This window comes from Piliocolobus tephrosceles, chromosome 12 (genome assembly GCF_002776525.5).
Source record: "Piliocolobus tephrosceles isolate RC106 chromosome 12, ASM277652v3, whole genome shotgun sequence".
Classification (NCBI taxonomy): Eukaryota; Metazoa; Chordata; class Mammalia; order Primates; family Cercopithecidae; genus Piliocolobus; species Piliocolobus tephrosceles.
Genome location: NC_045445.1, coordinates 42,327,250 through 42,345,126, shown reverse-complemented (window position 1 = coordinate 42,345,126; position 17,877 = coordinate 42,327,250). Strand labels below are relative to the sequence as shown.

General features: G+C 37.0%; 1 protein-coding gene and 1 pseudogene across 7 annotated transcripts in view; one reads left to right on the top strand and one right to left on the bottom strand.

Moving 5' to 3' along the window:
* ALG13 (ALG13 UDP-N-acetylglucosaminyltransferase subunit) overlaps positions 1–17,877 on the top strand; it is an 82,081-nt gene that overhangs the window by 29,520 nt on the left and 34,684 nt on the right. For all 6 annotated transcript variants that reach the window (XM_023203037.2, XM_023203028.2, XM_023203029.1 and 3 more), the window contains 12 exons: positions 700–746; positions 1,425–1,497; positions 9,209–9,290; positions 9,473–9,635; positions 10,838–10,913; positions 11,872–11,980; positions 13,074–13,138; positions 14,071–14,171; positions 15,199–15,326; positions 16,773–17,019; positions 17,296–17,409; positions 17,575–17,731. In XM_023203037.2, the coding sequence (XP_023058805.1) occupies positions 700–746; positions 1,425–1,497; positions 9,209–9,290; positions 9,473–9,635; positions 10,838–10,913; positions 11,872–11,980; positions 13,074–13,138; positions 14,071–14,171; positions 15,199–15,326; positions 16,773–17,019; positions 17,296–17,409; positions 17,575–17,731 (1,362 nt within the window). The remainder of the gene's footprint in view (positions 1–699; positions 747–1,424; positions 1,498–9,208; positions 9,291–9,472; positions 9,636–10,837; positions 10,914–11,871; positions 11,981–13,073; positions 13,139–14,070; positions 14,172–15,198; positions 15,327–16,772; positions 17,020–17,295; positions 17,410–17,574; positions 17,732–17,877) is intronic.
* LOC111536639 lies at positions 5,933–8,562 on the bottom strand (annotated as a pseudogene). Its single transcript, XR_002729789.1, has one exon. The product of XR_002729789.1 is annotated as a protein DEK pseudogene (transcript).

The following is a 17,877-nucleotide window of genomic DNA, read 5'->3' as shown; positions in this document are numbered from 1 at the left end:
TCATTCAGCTGTATTACTTTAGCCAGACCCCAACTATTTTATTTAGTAGCCAGCTGTGTTGAATCCAATAGTTCTTACATAAGTTTAGAGGCTGAAAATTGACATATTGGTTTATGTCGAATATTGATAATTGTGTGTTAAGAATCCCATCAACCATAGACTAGCAAAAGAGTATACACTACTTGGAAACAGGAGAAGCTTAAGCCTTTTCACTTTAATGGGGGAGGAGGGTGGTAATGAATTTTACCAAGAGGTCATTATTTTGTTATTAAACAATTCCCCTGATTTGTAGTTTTCTTGCTTTTTTGTGGGAGTAAAATTCATAAATTCATACTTTATTTAGAAATAATTTTTATGTGATAAAGTTAATTCCATGGTTCTGGACTTAAAAAACACATTTACTAAATCCCTACTGCCTTTTTATTATACTAGTTCCATCTTTATTGTGTTTTTAAAATCTCTCCTATTAACTGTCCTTATTACTTAATAGCTAAGTAGGGCTTTAGATCCTTTTTTCAGGATAAGTTTATGTTAATAAGTAGCTATCACAGTATTCCAAGCCTTAAAACAGGTTATAGTGTGTTCTACAAATTCTTCATCTAAAACAGTGCTAAGCAGCTAAAAATTTGTTGAACTTGAAAAAACTACCTCCTAGCTACAGAATGTATTTTTAAAACTCTATACACTATTTTTGTTTAGGAAAGTGCTGGCCAGCTGGAAATAAGAGCTCTTTCTCTAATTTATAAGTAAGTTATATCCTCTTTTCTTTGAGAGTGGGTATTTGCATGCATGTGTGTATAAGATCTCAATGGTCTCTTCGGGACTGGGGAAATTTGAGATTTGATGTGTTGATATCTCGAATGAAGAAAGCTAAGAGAGAGTGTTAAAATATTTTAAATGGTTGAAAAGTCAAAAGAAGAATGTTTCATGGGATGGAAAAATTATATAAAATTCAGATTTCAGTGTCTATAAAGCTTTGTTGGAACACAGTCATGCTCATTCACTTACGCATTATCTGTGCTGCTTTCATGCTACCAAAGCAAAGTTGAATAAACCATATAGTCTGCAAAAGCTGAAATGCCTATTTTCTAGCCTTTTGCCAAAAAAATAAAGGAGAGCACCACCCCCACCACCCTCACAGCCATACATACAACTAATAATTCGTTGTCTTTACCCCTTCTTCTCCCAAATTAAGATACATTAAAAAAAAATCCATAGGATTTTAGGGGCAGTTAGCTGTCTACTTTGAATTAACATCATTTAGCCCTTTTGGATTATTTTAAAGCCAAATATTAAACCGGATATTTATATTACTTTGTATGAATAAGATAGGCAATTTAAAAGCAGAAATAGTTGTTCCTATAACTATCTCTTACATATGCCAAATTATGTCTTCCCACTTAACCTTTGTTTTCCTCATGTAGTCGGGATTTCATTCTTTATCGCTTTCCTGGAAAACCTCCAACTTATGTCACAGATAATGGCTATGAAGACAAGGTAAGAAGATGAGTGAATGTTGACTTATATAAAAGAAGTTGAATGATGCTTCTGGCTTGCCTGGATATTAAATCATTTTTTTTAACTTAATTAATGAAAAGCATAGTCTGAATGACAGGTTTCTCTGTTACTAGCATTTTCCTCTCTAGTCAGTTAATCTCAGTGTTGTTAGCCCTCTAAACAGATCTGATTGTCATTTCTCTGTGGTAGGAAAAAAACCACCCCAAACCCTAATTGGCTTCTCAATGACTAAAAAGGATAAGGTTCAAACTTTGAAGCTAGGCATTCAGCATCCTGAAAGGTTCCAAAGCAGCTTTATTTTCTTCCATCCTTATTATGCCATGCTTCCAGGTATTCTGCCTTTCATACTTTGTGTCTTTGTATTTGAAACTTTCCCAATTCGCCTGGAGTCATTTTCTCACTTTGTTCTCCCCTAGCAGTTCCCAACTAATTGCAGTATTTATTATATTGTGTTTGTCTTCATATGTATTTCTTTCATTATCTGAAAGTTTCTTGAGGGAAGTGACAGTGTCTACTACTGCCTGGTAAAGTACTTGATTGTTAGTTGAGAATACTCAGCAGATAAATTGTTTTTCAGCATACAGTTTCTCCTCCAAAAAGTTTATAAAAGAAAAGCCTTTATCCTGATTATTTTATTAGTGAAATATAGACTACATAATGTTTGAGTTTTATATGTCTTATTTCACAACATGGAACACAATTTAGACAAAATTTTAATGATGGCAAGACAAGACTAGAGACCAGGAGAACTGTTAGGATGCTGTTATGGTAATTGAGGGGGAATATCTGAACTAAGGAGAAGTAGCATTAGGAATAGAGAAGACTGAGTAGGAGATAACTTAGAAGATAAGTATGAATGAGGTACATTAATTATCTCTTTTCTGAGCTTTGGGGACACCAAAATGAATACAGTGAAATCCTTGCCCTCCAAGAGCTTAAGGGGCGATGAAGACAGAACTGCAAAGGGTTAATTACAGCAAAGTGGTAAGTTTTATAATAAAAACTGTGCTAAAAGCACAAAGGAAAAACCCCTTCTTTCTGCTTGAGGGAGTTTAGAAAGCTTCATGGTGGTAGTGACATTTAAGTGGAGTATAGAAGAGTCCATCAAATATGAAGAGCAGTGTATTCAGAGGAAACACTATATACAGAGGCATAGAAGCAAGAGACCCTTTGGGACTTAAGTAGTTGGATGTGAGGAGGGTGATGCTGGAAAGATAGGCTACAGTTACATTGTAAGAGGTAGAACAAGCCATGCCAAATAATTTGTCTTTTCATTGTACAGAATAGTCATTTGAAACTTTTCCCCAACATTTTATTATGATGTTCAAACATACAGAAAAGTTAACAGAATTTTACAGTAAGCATCCATATACTTACCCACCACCTAGAATCTGCTGTTAACATCTTAGTGTTCTTATAACATATCTATTCCTCGAGCCATTCATCTGTCCATCTTTCTTTTTTTTTTTTTTTTTTTTTTTTTTATTTTTTTTTATTGAGACGGAGTCTCGCTCTGTCGCCCGGGCTGAAGTGCAGTGGCCGGATCTCAGCTCACTGCAAGCTCCGCCTCCCGGGTTCACGCCATTCTCCTGCCTCAGCCTCCCGAGTAGCTGGGACTACAGGCACCCGCCACCTCGCCCGGCTAGTTTTTTGTATTTTTTAGTAGAGACGGGGTTTCACCGTGTTAGCCAGGATGGTCTCGATCTCCTGACCTCGTGATCCGCCCGTTTCGGCCTCCCAAAGTGCTGGGATTACAGGCTTGAGCCACCGCGCCCGGCCCCATCTTTCTTTTTTGATGTATTTTAAAGTAAATTTCAGACACCAGCACACTTGAACCCGAAACACTAATGGAAAGTTTTTAGGCAAAGGTGTGACATAATCTGAATTGTTTGAGGAAGAGGAGTGTTAGCTTTTGTATCTAAGCAGTTGTACATAGCATTGCTTGAGATAAAATTTGGATCTTTACCAGGGATCTTTAAACTTCCAGTTCAGTTTTTCCCCAACATTGTATTCTGAAATTTTTCATACAGAGAGAAGTTTGAAGACTCATGTAGTAAACATTCATGTACCCACCACTTAGTTCCTACAGTTATACAGTTCCATTTTAAATGTCGTGTGTGTCTTACAGAGAGATTATTTAGCTAATTTAGGGGGAACATTACCCATTGGGAACCATGAGAATACAAAAATGTCAGACCTTTTGAGTGTGTACAACCTACAAATGTCCATACATGTATACAGAGCTAATGCTTACCAGCACTTGGGTATTTGCATGTACAGGATAGTGCATATATATGTCTGATTTGGGAATTTATAGAGTGAGGGGGTGTGTTTATATTGAAAAGCCAGGTGCTTTTATTCTGTGATGCTTTGCTTTCCCTAAAACTTTGTTGCTTTATCTCAGTTCAAGCTCCTAAGATTGGCATCAGGACCAAGTTTTTAAAAATGAGGCCGGGTGTGGTGGCTCATGCCTGTAATCCCAGCACTTTGGGAGGTCGAGGCAGATGGATCACTTGAGATCAGGAGTTTGAGACCAGCCTGGCCAATATGGTGAAACCCCGTGTCTACTAAAAATACCCAAATTAGCTGGGTGTGGTGGTGCATGCCTGTAATTCCAGCTACTCGGGAGGCTGAGGTAGAAGAATCGCTTGAGCCCAGGAGGCGGAGGTTGTAGTGAGCCGAGATTTCGCCACTACACTCCAGCCTGGGCGACAGAGCAAGACTCCATCTCAAAAATAAATAAATAAAAATGACTTTATTATAGGCGTGAACATTATTAACGAACCTTCTAAAAATATTTTAGAACAAACTTTCATAGAAATGTCTAATATTCACTTCAGTATCTTTCACCTTCTGTGTTGACTTAATTCTGCATTCTACATAGTTATCTTCAGTTTCTTAAGTGTATTCAGCTGAAATCGAGCCATCTTCACTCAGCTCATTTGCTCTATCTAGATAGAAGTACATACTTATATTAAAAACAAAATAAAATTAAGTCTGGAAACGTAGAGTAAGAAAGTCCCCACTCATCCTCTTCAATCTTATGCACTTCGAAGTAACAAGTATTGGTTCTCATGCACTTCAAAGTAACAAACTATTAAGTATTGGTGAGTATCTTTCTGTATCATTTTCTTTGTGTTTGTCTTATAAATGTAAATGGGCTCATATTTAACATTGTTACTTGTTCTTTTTAAATATCCTTCTTAGTAATATAGATCTACCCCATTTTTTCACTAGTTTATTGCCATTAATTACATCCCATCTGCCCACTCCCAAACAAGCCACCCACAAGTATGTATGAATTACTATTTCATGTTGGGATACCATGAGAAACATAAAAGCCATCATGCCTTGTTTTGCCTCTTCCAGTCAAAATGGAAATTCTTGCTACTTTAATAGAGAAATTATATAGTTGTCTGTCTTCTTTCTATAAGAACTACTTGTTCATCAGTCTGGTTAACTGAATGCCTTTATTCCTTAACAGCTGCCTCTAGTTATTAATACTTCTTAGAGTTCCCAGTTCTTGTAGCCCAAAGTACAAAGGGTTTCTCTGCTCACAATCTGCTCACTGTTCTTATGGGTTAATAAACTCTTAAATGCAAATACCTCTTGTGGTAGGAGAAACTTATAACTTAAACTTTACTGTGAGTTACTTTAGCTTGATACTTGACTTCGGTACTTTGAAATGGATTATTACTGAAATAGAATTGTGATTTCCAAAAAGACGAGTGAAGAATAATAGACCTGGGATCAAATAACTGGATTCTTGGGAGAAGTTAGCTCAGGGAAGAGTAGGAAGATAGAAAAAAAGAATGCTTAGGATAATTATTTTTTCTGCCAAGGAGGCTTGGTGGCAACATCTTTCTACAGATTGCAGAATCATTTTGAGTAACTCAGGTTGCTGATACCTTCAAAATGGAAGAACCTTAATCACTAGGGATTATATCCCTTATATAAGACAGATTTTTTTTTTTAAGAGATGGGGATCTCACTATGTGGCCTAGGCTAGAGTGCAGTAGCTATTCACAGGTGAGATCATAGCACACTACAGCTTCAAACCCCTGGGCTCAAGTGACCCTCCTGCCGTAGTAGCTGAGACTATAGGCACACACCACCCCACCTGGCAAAGACAGATTTTTTTAACAAAAATTCAGAAAGGTTTTGGAACAGTTATGTAAACAAATTTCATCACATGCAACATTTTGACTGACAAAATTTTGCTTAATAAGCATGGCCTTTGAATTGTTTTGGGAAAAAAAAACTCTAGGGATTCAAGGAATCAGCTCAGACATTAAACTGTCATTTTTGTAGCCTGAGATGTGCCTTAATTCATTGAGGAAGTCTCTCTAGCAGTATTGGTGCTATATAGTGTATTGATATATTGCTATTCAGTTAAATGGATAACTTTTTTTTTATTTAGATTAATTTTATTGACAAGGTTTATAAGAACAAATTAAATATTTAAAATTGAAGACCAATTATTAGGTCTCATTTAGTTGCTTATTTTGTTCATGTCTATTTACCTTTCCCTAGTGTCTGAGTAACTATCAAACAAGTCAAACCTGTGAAAATACCTATTAACATTCAACATATATATTTCTGTTCCATGATGCAAAGATATTTTTCAACCCTTAATTGGTACATCAAATGGGTCATTCTATCATAAGCAGCATGTTTTAAAATTCAGATTTAATAAACTGATTTAAGACAGTAAATTTGAAAGACAAAATTAGTCTCATTCAGGAGTGGTCCATTATGTTGATCATCTAGAATCAACACTGATTAGCGAAACTTTAAAAGCCAGAGCCCCAACTCCAGAGAAACATTAAATTTCTTTAATGTAAAAGTATATTATTTTTGAGACACACTTTGTCAGAGATATCCACGATTGCTTGCACATTATATTCTGGCATTATAATCTGGTACTTTAATCGTAATCATGAAGGTGGCTAGGTTTCCGGTAAATATCAGCATTTTATATGGGTAAAAGCAGTTAATAAAAATCGGTTCATTCACTATAAGCCAAATGTGCTTGTACTTAATCCCACCCCTTCCCAAAGTTTTTGAAGCTTTGATATGTTGATTTTTGGTCTGTCCTTAATATAAAACGTACTTACAGACACTTTTACAGAGTTGATACTAAAATTACAAATTGATGACACTTTCGAGACAAAGCAGGATAACTGTTCCTTCATGTTCCATCACTGAATTGACTTTCACTGCTCCGTTATACTGTCTGGCTGAACACTGACATTCCATAGTCTACAACTGTAAAGATACCTACTTATGTGAGTTTAAAAAGTGGTCTGCACAAAAGAAATTTAAAAACTTTGTATACAACAAATTGTTTTTTAAAAATACAAAAATAACATCTGTCACTTTTGTCATGCTGACAATCTGACATATATACACATGCAGGAGAAAAGTTCCAATTCAGTCATCTGGATAACTGTAGCTTGTATATTTTTAATATGATGGACACACTGCCGCTGAATTTTCACACTGACAGAGATGTGTATTCAAAATATTTCATATACTAAATACTGCAATCTCTGTGTGTATAAATCCCAGTCATAATAGGTTTTGTTCTACTTGATTAAAAGTATGCCTTAAGCAAGCTAATATTAAGTGCACTAAAAACCACAAGAGTTCAAGAATCTATGACCTTATATAAAGAAACCCAGAATGTACAAAATACAACTATAAAAGCAAGGAACAATTAATGCCATGTAAGATTTTAAACTAAAAATGGCATAGAAATGCAATTTAAAATAGCAAACTCAAATTCACATAACACTCAACATAAAAAGGTCAGCAGTAAGTTCTAACGTTGCTTAACAAGGATTTAGAAAAGGAAATACATTCTCTTTGCTGGTATAATGGTATAAATCAAATCTTCAAATCTGTGGGAACGAGTCATCTTCTCTGTCCTCTATCTCAAGAAATTAGCTCTTTTACAGTTTTTATGAAATATTCTTTCAGTTAAATCATAAGTAGGATAATTTTCATAGACCTTTTTGCAAATCTGTTTCATTGTGACTTCTTCCAAGTTAGCACTGGCCAGTAATTTCTTTATTGTTTCCTTTAATTCTTCATCTGTAGGGGGTATCTTCAACTTTTTCATTAAAGGTTCATCATCTGAACTATCCTCAGACTCACTCTCTTTTTTGGAACTGTTTTGATTCTTCTTGGTGGTGCTGCTATCTGCTTTCTTAACATTGGCACTTTTCACAGATTTTTTACTTTTAGAAGTAGCTTTCTGTTTAGGTTTTTCTCTTTTGGCTGTCTTTTTTGGTGGCTCCTCTTCACTTTCTTTATCTTCATCATCTGAAGACTCTTCCTTGTTCTTCTTTTCATCTTCATCACTATTAGATTCAGCTGACAGAATTTCAGGACATTTGGTTCGCTTAGCCTTCTTTGCCATTCCAGAACTGTTCTGTTCCTTTTTACTGCCTTTGCTAGAAGTTTTTTTAGATTTTGGCTATGGTTTGCCAGAAGGCTTTGGATGCATTGAGAAATTCAAGATCCTCTTCACTAGTTCACTATGTATACCTGATCTCTCCAAATCAAGAACCTCACAGATGTTCTTTAGCATGGCATTTCTAAATTTTTTCAACATTTCTTCCTTCTTTTTATATTGGACACTTCCTTTTTCAAACGGAAAGCCACTGAACTGACCCACATTCTTCTTTAATGAGGACACAGTGCCTGGCCTGTTGTAAAGCAGTTTGTGTAGATTTCTAACTTCATCGGTTTTCTTCTTACATAGAAAAAAAATGTATCCTCTCAATTTCACAAAGTTTCTGCCTCTTTCCTTGTGCAATTGTAAATGGCTCTCTCTGTAAGGAAGAGACTTGCATTGTCAACCTCTCTACTTTCTTCTTTTCCCTCTTGCCTTCCACGATGAGACTCCTCCTCCTGGTTGTCGTCCTTGTCCTCTTCCTCCTCGCTCTCCTCTCTGGGACCGGGCATTTCGGGTTCTTTCTCGTATGCGGGCTGGGTGGGGGTTCCCTCTCCCTCCGCAGCAGGGGCTGAGGCTGACATGTTGTGAACCCCGGATCCCGGCGCCGCGGGCCTGGCATACGAGGGCACTAGGAGGTTCTGGGAGGCTGCGGCGGCCGACGCCCAGGAGAAGGCGAGCGGGCCGCTGTTTGGCATGACGCTTGTGCTGCGCGCTCGGCTCCCCAGAATCAACAAGATTTTCAAAATGGATAACTTTTTAAATAATTGAATAAAATCCCTTTCCTCCCTTAGTCTGAGTTTGGAGTATTTGGGTATTTGACCTAATTTTTCCAGTCATTCTTAGAAGTTAGCTGGGTCTTTTGGCATCTGTTAGGCTTTCTGTTATGTTCAATAACTCAATTTCTAAGTGTTCCTTTTTTTTTTTTTTTTTTTTTAGCAAATTTGTAAATCAGGACTTGTTTGGCATATTAATGTGATTAAGGCTCACAGTGTAACCTTAGTAGTAATTTTAATCTTGGCATTTAAAAGTCACTGCCAAGAAAATCTTTATGAGGTACAGGTTGCATTTCCTTATATTTAGATTTTAAAAATCACTTTTAAAAAAAGAAATTCAAATAGTTATCAGTTACTGACTACTGACTCAATTTCAAGTTAATTATCATCTTAATAATTTCATGGTTTTAAGATGTGTAACATTCACGTAATTGTTCTGTGTGTTTTTCTTTAGATTCTACTCTGCTATTCAAGTAGTGGTCACTATGATTCTGTGTACTCAAAACAATTTCAGTCAAGTGCAGCTGTTTGTCAGGGTATGTGAAGGCTTTATAAATTTTGGGTGTGATTTCAGATGACTTGTTTTCACTTGGACCTACCATGAATAGCCCCTTTAAAACCTTGTTGGTACCTATTTGCATGCAGGATTATGACTATTTGCACATAGTTAATATAAATCTTATTTTGACAATTGGAATTTCGGCCATTTTTTCTTCAGCTGTATTGTACGAAATTCTCTATAAAGATGTGTTTGTTGTGGATGAAGAAGAGTTGAAAACTGCGATTAAATTGTTTCGAAGTGGTTCTAAGAAGAACAGAAATAATGCTGTGACTGGAAACGAGGATGCCCATACTGATTACAAGAGTTCAAATCAGAATAGGTAATAAAGGGAAAGGGAATATCATAATAATTATGTTTCATACTTATGTGCATAGTCATTTGAAAGTGGAAGGGGCCTGGCAAGCTTATGAGTTAGGTTATATATTCAGACATACACATATGTTAGGATATATATTTTTAATGGGGGGAGAGTTTTACTAAAGAGATGTATTGTGAGATGCCCAGACTTTGGGGGTTTTGTTCTGGTTCGTTTTGTATTGCTAGAAGAAAGTTCAGAACTATCTAATTACATGGTTCTCAAACTTTATTTGTGTAAGAATTACAGTGCTTGTTAGAAAGGTAGGTTCCTGCGCCTACTGTCACAACATTTGAGGTCAGAATGGGACCAGGAATCTCTTTTTTAAACAAGTGTGCCTAAGCATTCTGATGTAGGTAGGCTGTGGATCATACTTTGAGAAAATACTGATTCTAAAGTAGCACCAAGCTTATTTGGGACTGCCAGGAGTGGCAACCATGTATTAGGGTAAAGGTTGCTTCATTCGTCACTGATCACTTGTCTTAAGGACTTTAGGCTTATGGAAACTACAGTAGTCGGAAGGCAAGGTGTGTTAGTTATGTTTTGCTCTGTAACACTGTTACTACAAACTTGGCAGCTTAAAACAGTACACTTTTCTCACAATTTATGTGGATTAGGAATCTGGGCATGGCTTAGTTGGATCTTCTGCTGAGTGTCTCATAATACTGTAATGAGGATGATGGTCAGGACTGAGTTCTTATCTGGAGCTTTGATTGGAGAAAGATCCACTTCCCCACTCATGGTTCTTGGCAGAATTCAGTTCCTTTGAACTATAGGACTGAGAGCTTCAAGTTTTTGCTGTCAGTTGGCCGGAAGTAATTACCTCAGCTCTGCTACATTGTGGTGGTGAACATGGCTGCTTGCTTCCTTACAGGCAGCAGAGGAGAGAGAGAGAGACCAGTAAAATGAATGAGGCAGGGATCATAGGGATCACCCTAAGAGTGTGTTCTCACAGGAGTTGTAAAATACAGGAGGTAATCTGCTAAGTATATTGTAGCACATACTTATACAAAGGAAGCGTAAATGCAAATGTTGGAATGAAAAAACATTTGCCTTAGTTTTAGAACTGAGCTAATTTACCACTAGGTGGTGGTGTAGTCGTTAGGCTTAAGATAAGTAAATTCTGCATTTATAAAAAGCTCTTTGCTCTAAATATTTTGAATTAGGATGGAAGAGTGGGGTGCCTGCTACAATGCTGAAAATATACCAGAGAGCTGCAATAAAGGAACAGAAGAAACAAAGGTTTGATATTTTCTAAGGCAAAGAATTTCCATGCCCATGACAAACTAGTTAAAGTCAGGTAGTATATTCTGGTTATATGGGTTGAGGGAGGAGTTGGTCATTTTCCTTTGTGAAAGTCTTACCTATCTTTAAACTTAAAATGCATGCTTAATGTTCTTTGAATTCCTATTTTTACAGAATTTTAGATTTTTCAGAACAAACTGAAGTCACTTCAGAAATTTCCGGAGCAATATGCTTTTAAGTTAAATATTAGAAACCCAATATTTAGTTTGTAATCAGTCTTGTGACGCTAAGGTTTTTTTCATTAAGGAATACAATGCCTGTCTTTATTTTCTTCAAACTAGGTGATAATCATGGTTTAAAGTTAGAGAAACAGGAGAAATTTCACCATCCATATAGGACTAAAATCAAATAGGCCTTCAGTTTGAGGCTAGCTAAATAAGTCAAATACTATTACAGCAATCTCTGTGTGTACCTGAGGTGCTTGTAATTTTGGAATAGTATTGAATATAGTGAAATTCTAGGAAAGCAGAAGAAAAATGGTAGTTCCTCTGGAAATTTTAACAGGATTTGACCAAAATGAAGTAAGCTTCAGATATTTCCAGGTATTGTAGAGTACAGAAATACTTGCACCTCCATGTCTATATCATAACACTTCCTGAATAGCTCTGAATTTTTAATCCTGGTTTGTGTTGCATTGGTTTATATGGGATGTGTCCTGAGTCATTGCCTCATTTAGACATTATTTCCCTTCTGCCATCTAAAACCTTTTAGATTACTTGCATTTTGCTACTTTAGTCTCCTGATTTTTAAAATATATGGCAAAGTTTATTGTGTGATTTATTTCTTGTTTTAATAAAGAACAACTTTTCTTAAGAAGGAAGCAACTTAATTTTTCCTTCTTCATAGAAGGAAGACTAAGGATTGTGAGTTTCTAGCATGATTATTTTTGTTTTAGTCTCCAGAAAATCCATCAAAGATGCCCTTCCCCTATAAGGTGCTCAAAGCCCTGGATCCGGAAATCTATCGTAATGTAGAGTTTGATGTTTGGTTGGACAGCAGACAAGGTAATGAAATACCCACAGAATACTTTTGAATCCTGACAACTTCAGGAGTATAATTTTGCAAATTATGGTGAACACCTCTTATAAGAAATACTGTTATAAAAAACAGCCTGATGCTTTTTATCTTTATATATGATTTAAATCCACAGGAGGGAACATAGCTTCAGATGTGGGAGGGATCTTTTAGAGTCTGATGTTTGCCTGGGACTTCAACTTTGCAAAGACTGTGTAGAGATAATTTTTAGATAGCTTTAAGAAACTTAGTGACTGAAAACAAGCTCATCTTAAATTCCGGGTGTTAAAACCACCTTCCTTGATAAATGAGTAGGTTAGGCCTGTGGGTCAAATCTGACACACCAACAGTTTTTATGTGGTCTGTGAGCTAAGAATGGTCTTTAATTCTTAAATGGCAGAAAAAATTAAAAGAATAATATATTGTGACACATGAAAATTATATAATTCAAATTTCAGCGTTCGTAACATTTTACAGCAGAGTTTGAGTAGTTCTGAGAGTCTTATGTATGGTCCAAGAAACTGAAAATACTTATTATCTGGCTCTTTACAGAAAATGTTTACCAACCCTTGAAAACAGGTCATTGTTTCTCTCCTTATAAGATAACTAAAGTGATCAACCTAGGCCTTAGTTTTGCCTTCAAGATAAGCCTTTAGTATTTCACATTCAACTCCTTGATCCCTGGTAAACTTAGCTGTAGTTAATAATCTAGAATGAGGTTAAGACCTTGGGAAACACAGTAAGTTGTTTAAAAAAATATAGGTTGATTTGAAGAAGCTGAATAGTGTTACTTTCAAATTGTACCTCATTAGTGTTTGACTATCTCTGATTAGAAACTCCCAATTTCCACGTATTTGTTTTTTTAAAGCACAAAATTATTCTGGCAGATCTCTTTAAATTAACTGCAGAAATAACTCATCTAGAATGATAGGATGGCCCTTTGGCACTTTACCCCTATTTTCACTTATAGTGGTAGCATTGTCAACGGCACTATGATAAAACGGTAAAAGTAAATGAGGAAATTAAATGATCTAGGAAAGGAACCAGTTTAGTTGAGCTTGAATCTTCATTTTCTTTTAATAGAACTTCAAAAATCTGATTACATGGAGTATGCTGGGAGACAGTACTATTTGGGAGACAAGTGTCAGGTTAGTTCCTTCTTCAAGAATCAGTAGTTTGTTTAAGAATGTGCTTGTAGTCATAATATGAGTTGAGCAATACTTATTTACAAAGTACTAGAAACTTTTTTTATTTTTATTTTTAAAGAGATAGGGTCTAGCTCTGTTGCCTCAGCTGGAGTATAGTGGTATGGTCATGGCTCACTGCAGCCTCGAACTCCTAGGCTCAAGTGATCCTCCTTCCTCAGCCTCTCTGGTGGCTGGGACTACAGGCACATACCACCATGCCTGGCTAAGCTTTTTAATTTTTCTTTTCTTTTTTTTTTTTGAGACGGAGTCTTGCTCTGTCTCCCAGGCTCTGGAATGCAGTGGCGCGATGTTGGCTCACTGCAAGCTCCACCTCTCGGGTTCACGCCTCAGCCTCCCAAGTAGCTGGGACTACAGGCGCCTGCCATCACGCCTGACAAATTTTTTGTATTTTTAGTAGAGGCGGGATTCCACCATGTTAGCCAGGATGGTCTTGTTCTCCTGACCTCATGATCCACCCACCTTGGCCTCCTAAAGGGCTAGGATTACAGGCATGAGCCACCGTACCTGGCCTATTTTTATTTTCTTTTATAGAAAGAGAGTCTTACTGTGTTGCCCAGGCTGGTCTCATTCCTGGCCTCAAGCAATCCTCCCACCTTGGCCTCTCAATGTTGGGATTACAGGCATGAGCCACCACACCCAGCTGAAAAAAAAAAAAAGTTTCTTTAATATCTGTGTTAAATTTTAATTACAAATTTAGTGATTAGATGTAAGATTCTTTCAGTATGTGCTGCCTCCTTTGATCCAGACTGGCAGTGTTGATATGAATTACTTTAAAAAGTAGACACTGAACTCCATTTGGGGAAAAGTGGTATTTTGTTTGGCGGTAGCCGTATCTGTCACTAGTTTTGAGACTAGATGTATTCTCTTTTCAGGTTTGCTTGGAATCAGATGGAAGATATTATAATGCTCATATCCAGGAAGTTGGAAATGAGAACAATTCAGTAACAGTCTTCATTGAAGAATTGGCAGAAAAGTAGGAATATGATAATTTGTTGAATTACTGAAATCTTTGGTTCCTGGTTCTATTTTGTAATATTAAATTGAGAATTACCAGGCTGCTAGTAAGAGAACCAGAATTGTATCTAGTGTTGGCCTAGGATAACTTATCTTGAATTACAAAAGCATGTGCTGAAGTATGAAATCTCAATATAGGTATTAGATATGTATAAAAGTTTTCAAATCTTAGACACTAACCTACTTATTAGAAATATTAAGTACAACAGAATTCTGATACAAAACTGTTCACAGTAATTGCAAAGTTGGATTACTGAGCCTCTGCCAGTATGAAGATAAACTAATCTAGTCTTTCTCAAACTTTACCATGCACTGGAATTACCTGGAGGGCTTGTGAAAACACAAGATTAGTGAGCCCAGTCATTAAAGTTTCTGATTCAGTAAGTCTGAGGTGGGGCCCAAGAATTTTAATTTTGAACAAGTTTCCAGGTGATGGTAATGCTGCTGGTCCACTTTGAGAACCATTAAATGAGGCTATGCTACCCTAACAACCAAAACATTTCAGCAGCTTAAAACAATAAGGTCCTTTCTCCTTCATTTAGCGTGTCCGTAGTGGGTCAGCAAATGGGATCTGGTTCAACAGAGATCCTGTTTTAACACGTGCATCCATGATTATGGGGAATAAAATGAGAACAAACCGCTTGTCTGAATCTTAAAATGTCTCATACTTTATTAAGCAGAGTGGTTTACATTCCCAAGCCTCATGTTAATGGAGTGGGGAGATTTAATCCTCCAAGGAGGTGCAGCAAATATTTGTGAACTAATATGGTCTACCAGTCTTTCTTCTGAAATGTGATCGGTACTAGAAACAGCAGTGAAATTGCACAAACTACTCTTAGGTTTTCTAAATTAATAACAAACAAGGAAACTGGTGTCAACCAGGTTTTAATAGAATACACTTGAAGTATAAGGGGTGGGCTATGCGTATTGAATGAGAGTTAAGTCTGTGTTGCAGTATCTTCATGGTGATACCTTTAACTTTTAAGGCATGTTGTTCCATTGGCTAACTTAAAACCAGTTACCCAAGGGATGCCTGTTCCTGCCTGGAATGCTGTGCCCAGTCGGAAAGGAAGAGGTTATCAGAAAATGCCTGGGGGATATGTCCCAGAAATAGGTTTGTATGCTAAAGGTTGTTATTTTATTTTCCCCTTCATGTGCCTGCTTTTACTTACCTACGTTGTACTATTTTTTAAAAGTATGTCATATGTCTTGTTGTAGGGTAGGGTTTCTCAACTTTAACACTACTGATAATGGAATGGATACTACTTCATTGTGGGGGGGCTGTCCTGTGCATTGTAGGGTGCTTCATAGCATCCCTGGCTTCTGTCCACTAGAAACAAAAATGTTTCCAGACATTGCCAAATATTTCCTAGAGGAGAGAGAGGCAAAATTGTCCCTGGTTGAGAACCATGGTTCTTAAGGGACTTTGTATAGACTTGAGCACCATATTTGAGAGCTAAAAAGAAAAAAAATGATATTGTGGAGATGAGGAGTAGAATGATGGTTACCAGAGGCTCAGAAGGGTAGTGGGGGTGGGGGATAAAGAGGGATTAGTTAATGGGTACAAAACTAGGTAGTAGGATCAAGATGTAGTATTTGGTAGCATTATAGGGTGACTATAGTTAACAAATTACATATTTCAAAACAACTAAATTTGGAATGTTCCCAACATAAAGAAATGGTAAATGTTTGAGGTGATAGATATTCCAGTTACCTTGATTTAATCATTATACATTGTATGCTTGTATCAAAATACTGCATGTACCACATAAATACGTATTGTTCTACACCTATAAAAATTAATTTTAAAAACTTAAGCTGACATGGATCTTAACCTGAGGGGGAAAAATATTTCTTAGAGAACTAGGAAACACCTCATAGAAGCAGCTGGAGATATTAACAGGCATAATTTATTAGAGAATAGTAATGTATGTGATTGGATGACTCAGTGTTTTGGGGGCTTTTTGTTTGTTTGTCTTGTTTTTCTTGAGACGATCTCACTCTGTCGCCCAGGCTGGAGTGCAGTTGCGCAATCTTGGCTCATTGCAACCTCCACCTTCCAGGCTCAAGCAATTCTCCTGCCTCAGACTTCTGAGTAGCTGGGATTACAGGCACACACTACCACGCCTGGCTAATTTTTGCATTTTCAGTAGAGACGGGGTTTCACCATGTTGACTAGGCTGTCCTTGAACTCCTGACCTCAGGTGATCCACCCGCCTCGGCTTTCCAAAGTGCTGGGATTACAGGCGTGAGCCACCGGGCTTACAGGCATGAGCCACTGGCCATGGGTGACTCAGTGTTTTGATGACCTATACTAACCTGCCCATACTAGGGATAGTGCCGAGATATACCTATTGATACAGAAATTACCTGCTGGTTTTGTCCTTCCAAATAAAAGATTTAATATATCCTTCAAAAATACAAAAATTCCCTCTCTATGTTTATTTGGTTTGGTCCTAGGGGAAGCATTGGAAAGTTTAAGGCAGTGTGGTGGTGACAGTATACTGGGCCTTTTGCTTTGATTATGAGCTTATTTGCTACTTCTTTGTTTGCCGGAAAGTTATATCAGAGATGGACATAAAGCAACAGAAGAAGATGTTCAAGAAAATTCGAGAGAAAGAAGTTTACATGACTATGGCTTACGGCAAGGGAGAACCCGTCCTCCCACCCAGGCTACAGCACAGTATGCATTATGGGCATGATCCTCCAATGCACTACTCACAGACAGCTGGCAATGTTATGTCTAATGAACATTTTCATCCTCAACATCCATCTCCGAGACAAGGTCGGGGATATGGGATGCCCAGGTAAGACATTGACAGATTTGTATTTTCGTGGTGTAGGGAAATATGAAGCAGTTGAAGAGATCCAAGAAGATAGAATGCCATCAAGATGAGGGTCTGTGTGACATACAGACTGTATTTCATTAATAATAGATAGGACTAATGCCAGTATTGCAGAGAGCAGAGCTCTTTCTAGTTGAATGTTTTTAGAAAGGCAGATTATTTCTGTTTAACTACAGAGACTGACTACTTAGATATTGGTGAATAGAGAGTTTTATTTTCCTTTCTCTTTATTCTTAGGAATTCATCTCGGTTTATAAACAGGCACAACATGCCGGGTCCTAAAGTTGATTTTTACCCAGGCCCAGGTAAAAGGTGCTGCCAGAGCTATGATAACTTCTCTTATAGATCTCGGTGAGTATTGTGTTGAAAGTCAGAGAAAATGGGTAAGTCTGATTTCATTGCTGAACATTAATGTTTTAAAAAGCGTCAACTTTGAGATATTTGAACTGTTGTTTAGAAGTTAGGAACAAGTTATATTTCATCATTTTTACTTTTTTATTCTTTGAACCACTTAAGTTCATTTAGACGTAGTCACCGCCAGATGAGTTGTATGAACAAGGAGTCCCAGTATGGATTTGCCCCAGGGAATGGACAGATGCCCAGGGGCTTAGAAGAAACTATTACTTTTTATGAAGTTGAAGAAGGGGATGAGACTGCTTATCCAACTTTACCTGTGAGTGGATCAATGCTTTACTCAAAAAGCTGTTTACTTTTTTCATTTTTTTTTTGAAGTAAAGGCAATGTGGATAAATTTTAGATTTTGTACAAATAACCAAACAAAGCCTTTTCTGAAAAATGAAAATGAGAAAAGAGACATTT